Source organism: Rhincodon typus, unplaced genomic scaffold (genome assembly GCF_021869965.1).
Source record: "Rhincodon typus isolate 14 unplaced genomic scaffold, sRhiTyp1.1 hic_rhity00016357, whole genome shotgun sequence".
Taxonomy (NCBI): domain Eukaryota; kingdom Metazoa; phylum Chordata; class Chondrichthyes; order Orectolobiformes; family Rhincodontidae; genus Rhincodon; species Rhincodon typus.
Window position 1 is genome coordinate 1 of NW_025981995.1, and position 4427 is coordinate 4427.

The 4427-nt window shown below is 44.1% G+C and overlaps 1 protein-coding gene across 1 annotated transcript; it reads left to right on the forward strand.

Moving 5' to 3' along the window:
• The first annotated feature begins 869 nt into the window (after positions 1 to 869).
• Positions 870 to 4120, forward strand: LOC125482747 (AP-2 complex subunit alpha-2-like). The gene is made up of 3 exons (XM_048594881.1): positions 870 to 1645; positions 2445 to 2612; positions 3975 to 4120. The coding sequence occupies exons 2-3, from the start codon at positions 2463 to 2465 to the stop codon at positions 4116 to 4118; spliced, it is 294 nt and encodes a 97-aa protein (XP_048450838.1). The 5' UTR covers positions 870 to 1645; positions 2445 to 2462; the 3' UTR covers positions 4119 to 4120.
• Positions 4121 to 4427: the final 307 nt, after the last annotated feature.

Below are 4427 nucleotides of genomic sequence, written 5' to 3' on the forward strand. Positions count from 1 at the left end.
GACGTTTCGAGACTAGACCTTTCTGATGAAGGGTCTAGTCTCGAAACGTCAGCCTTTCTGCTCCTATGATGCTGCTTAGCCTGCAGTGTTCATCCAGCTCTGCACCTTGTTACGTGAATTGTTTTGTTCTGTGATGATTGTTTGTCCATATTTCATGTACGCACCAAACACCTGAGGTAGCATTGAGCCGGTACAGCATACAGTTTCTGTTACATTTCCTCCAAGTTTGGAGGGGCATCTCTTATTTCAATGTAAATCCTGAACTACTTTTACCTTGTACTTGTGCTCAGCACCTGATGACATTGCTTCTCCTCCTCCCCAGTCTGTGTGTTTTTTAATAATTTATCATGGGATGTCACAGTCAAGGCTGACATTGTTGGATCTAATTTCTCTTAAATTGGTGGTGAGCTGCCTCCTTCGACTGCTGTACTTTGTATGGTGAAGGTATTGTCAAGTTTTCGACCCAGTGACGATGAAATAATGACTGGTGTTTGTCCATGTTGCCATGGTATGTGACCTGGAGGCAGTGCTGTTTCCATTTGCCTCCTGTTCTTGCCTTGTGTGCAGTTCAGATGTGATGCATGTTCCACATCTCTGCACTTACTGCTGACCAAAAAATATACTAATTGAAGTGATGACATTTGTTTAAAAATAGGGTAGACCGTGTGTCGTCTCCCAACTCTGGATATTGACAATTATTGTCAAACTATTTGTACTTGGATAATGGGGCTTTTCTTTGTTCTAAAGAAGGGAGACACCAAATTGCCTTTTCACAGATGTTGACTTGGCTGCCATTTGTTTCTCTGTGTTTTTGTTTTTGTTTTACGCAAGATATATATTGACACAACATTAAAAATAGAAAGTGGGAATTTCCTATGTTGATGAATTAAGAGTAGAACACAGAACTGAAATTCAGTTTCTTATTTTCCCTTCTCCCAGTGGTTTATTAACTGTGTGTTTCTGCACAGAATAACTCACGGGAAGTGCAACACTGCGCCTGGTTTCTTTTGTCTGTCCCGGGACACTTTGAAAGAAAGAAATCACTCTTGGTATATGGGTATCACTGGCAAGGACAGCACGTATTGCCCTTCGCTAATTGCCTTTTAAGGTAGCAGTGAGCTATGTGGTAGAAGTGCTCCTGTGCTTTTAGGAAGGTAGTCCAAGGGTTTTGACCTGGGAGTGATGAAAGAATGGCTGAGGTATATCCAAGTAGTAGTGGACCTGCCTTTATTCTTCCAGGTTGTGGGTTGTGAATTTGGGTGGATGTTGCGAATCGTGATGCTTGAGGTGCTGTAAACTATGTGACCGGCTCAGTGAATAGTTGGTCTTTTCCTTTACTATCTCAGTCGGTATGCTTGCCTCTGGTTATTTCTAATGTGTTTTATTCCTCCCTGCTGTGCCTGTCCTTTTCAGCCCCTTGGTTCAGTTCAACTTGCTGCATTCCAAGTTCCACTTGTGCAGCGTTCCGACCCGCGCACTGCTGCTGTCCTCTTACATCAAGTTTGTCAACCTCTTCCCTGAGACCAAGACCACAATCCAGGATGTGCTGCGCAGTGACAGCCAGCTCCGAAACTCTGATGTGGAACTCCAGCAGAGGGCCGTGGAGTACCTCAAGCTCAGCTCAATTGCCAGTACTGATGTCCTGGTGCGTATAAAGCCCATGCCTCAGACTTTCTTCAGTGTTGCTGCTTCAGATTAGATACAAAGAACTGTTTCAGAATTAGAACTTGTGGGTTCGAACCCCCCACTGAAAAGACTTGAGCGCATAATCTAGGCTGGCACTCCCCATACCAGGATTAAAGGGTTGTGTTGCACACTGGGTAATTATTTGAATGAGCCATTTAAATACAGTAACAGTTTGCTTGCAGTTGTCTTGTCAGCAAGACAAACTAGAATGTCCCTCATCTGAGTCAGTGCTGTTAGCTGCTCTCTTGTTGGACTGCAGGAAGTAAGTAAAGGGACAGCAGATTATGGCTTCCTTTTCTGATTGCTTCGCAGTGATCTCTAGTGGAAAGCTTGGGGCCACCTGTGATGCTTTCCATAATAAAAACATCTGCCAGTTCTAAGCTCATCGATGCAGACAAAAGAAAATAAGAAATGGGAGCAGGAACAGGCATGTCAGACTCCCACTGTCATTCACTAAAACCATGGTTGACCTGCTCCAGTGACTGTACTTTCTCACCTTTTCCTTGTGTACCTTGATTCCCTTAATTCCTAAAAATATATTGATGTAATCCTTGACTATATTCAGCAACTGAGTGTCGAGTCCATAATGTGTGTCAGGGAATGCCAAAGATTCACAACTCTGGTTTGGTAATTTTGAGTGAAGATAACCTAAGGGCCAATGATACCCATTGCGCTGTATTTCTGCATGAATGGTGTGATCAGTTATTAAAGTTGAGCCCCAGTCCAAGTAACTTCTCTTCCTGCCCTCTCCTCTGCAGGCTACTGTCTTAGAAGAGATGCCCCCATTCCCTGAAAGGGAATCCTCCATCCTCGCAAAGCTCAAGAAAAAGAAGGGACCAGGCACTGTGACGGATATGGAGGAAGGAAAGAAGGAACAAACAGAGGTCAATGGTGGCGTTGAGCCAGCTGTGAATGCCAGTACCGTGGTGAGTACGGTATCTGCTGTCACAGGTTAAAAAGCCACAAGCCTGACTGTGTTGGCGCACTCCCTTCTGAATCAGGTTTATGGGTCCAATGGAACGCACTGTTTGGAAGCGCGGAGGCAGATTCAGTTAAAATATTTTGAGAGCGCTTTGGATGGCTTTTGCTTTCATTGAGTTTGGTTCTGTTGCAGACTCGTGAACAATGATCGTTGTGATTACACAGCAGCTCTGTTACACTTGTACCGCATGGCTAATGGTTACGCTGTTTTTTTGACTAGGTCCCTATGGCCAAGGTGACTCACTTTTTCTAACTTGTAGCATGAAATAAAAGCTGAAAATGTTCAGCATTCTGGCAGCACCTGCGGGGAGAGAAACAGGGTTAATAGGTTCTTATGAAAAGTTACCAATCTGAAATGTTAACTCAGGACTAGGCCATTCAGCCCTTCAAAACTGTTCTGACATTCTGTGTGTTTCTGCCTGCTAAAGGTGAGATGTGAAGGAAAGGAAAGACAATGCAGAATAAGAAACCTTGCTCACAGCCACTTACACACAGAAAGCAATGCTGAAAAATCTGAAACAGAAACAAAAGTGACCTAGTTAACAGAAACGTACCCTTCCTTCATTGTTATGTTCAGGCCCCAAATCCCAACTTATTCTACATCTCCAGAGATGTTGCTAGACCCACAGAATCCCGGTGTTTTCAGTCTAACTAATTTGAAAGAATGGGTTTGGGTAAACCCTGTCCAAGAAGTGTTTGGAATTTCTCTGGGCACTGACCAGTTACAAAGTGAGTCACCTTGGCTGTAGAGACCTCATTAAAATGCAATGTAATCATTAGCCACGCGGTACCAGCGTAACGGAGCTGTTGTGTAATCACAACAATCGCTGTTCACGAGTCTGCAACAGAACCAAACGCCATGAAAGCAAAAACCCTGAGTAACAAAGAGCTTTTGGAACCATGGATCACTCCCAAGTTGCACTTGCCACACATCCTGAGATTCTCAGATGCCTGATTCACCAAAGAATGAAATCTATCCAGTTTGCATTTTACTGACTCAATACAACTTGGTTCCGTGGTCTTCTTGCAAATTCTAATCTGGAGATTGATCACTCATTCACTGGCATACTGTTTCCCCAGATTTCTTTTTTAATTCAAGCGCAGATCAATTCACTCCACTCCTGTAGCTCTAGACCATTAAATGTAGGAGCAAAAGTAGTCCCTTTGGTTGATCTGATATTCCTCAATTTTGTGCTAGGGTAAACCGACCTACCATGGCCATTTGTGTTTGTTTTCGTAAATGTAACTGTGAGCTGCAGAAATTATTTCTGGTTGTTTTACCTTGGTCTTCTCTGTCCCCCTTGCAGTCCACGCCCTCTCCATCTGCTGATCTTCTGGGTCTGAAGAGCGCTCCTGCCAGTGGAGGCAGCCTGTTGGTGGATGTGTTTTCTGATGCAGTGCCAGCAACTGGTGCCTTGGCACCCGGATCTGAAGACAACTTCTCCCGGTAAGCGAGCGGCTTTTATGTCACCAGGCCTTTGGGCTTGCAACTGGGACACAAAGTAATTGCAATCCAGCTGGTGTGGTAGTGCTGATTCTGTACAGTTTGTATTTTGTGCACTCTGAAGCTGCTTCTTTGATGCAATGCTTACAGCACGATTGTGTTCAAAGTATTTGTATATGTTGTTTACAAAACTGAGCATGTTGGCACATAGCTAGGCCTTTATGTATGAGTTTGGGCAGAGCTGCCTTGGCACTCGTGATGGATCTGATGTTGCAAGCCTGAACAATGAGGAAAATTGTTAACCAGTTCGGGCCAA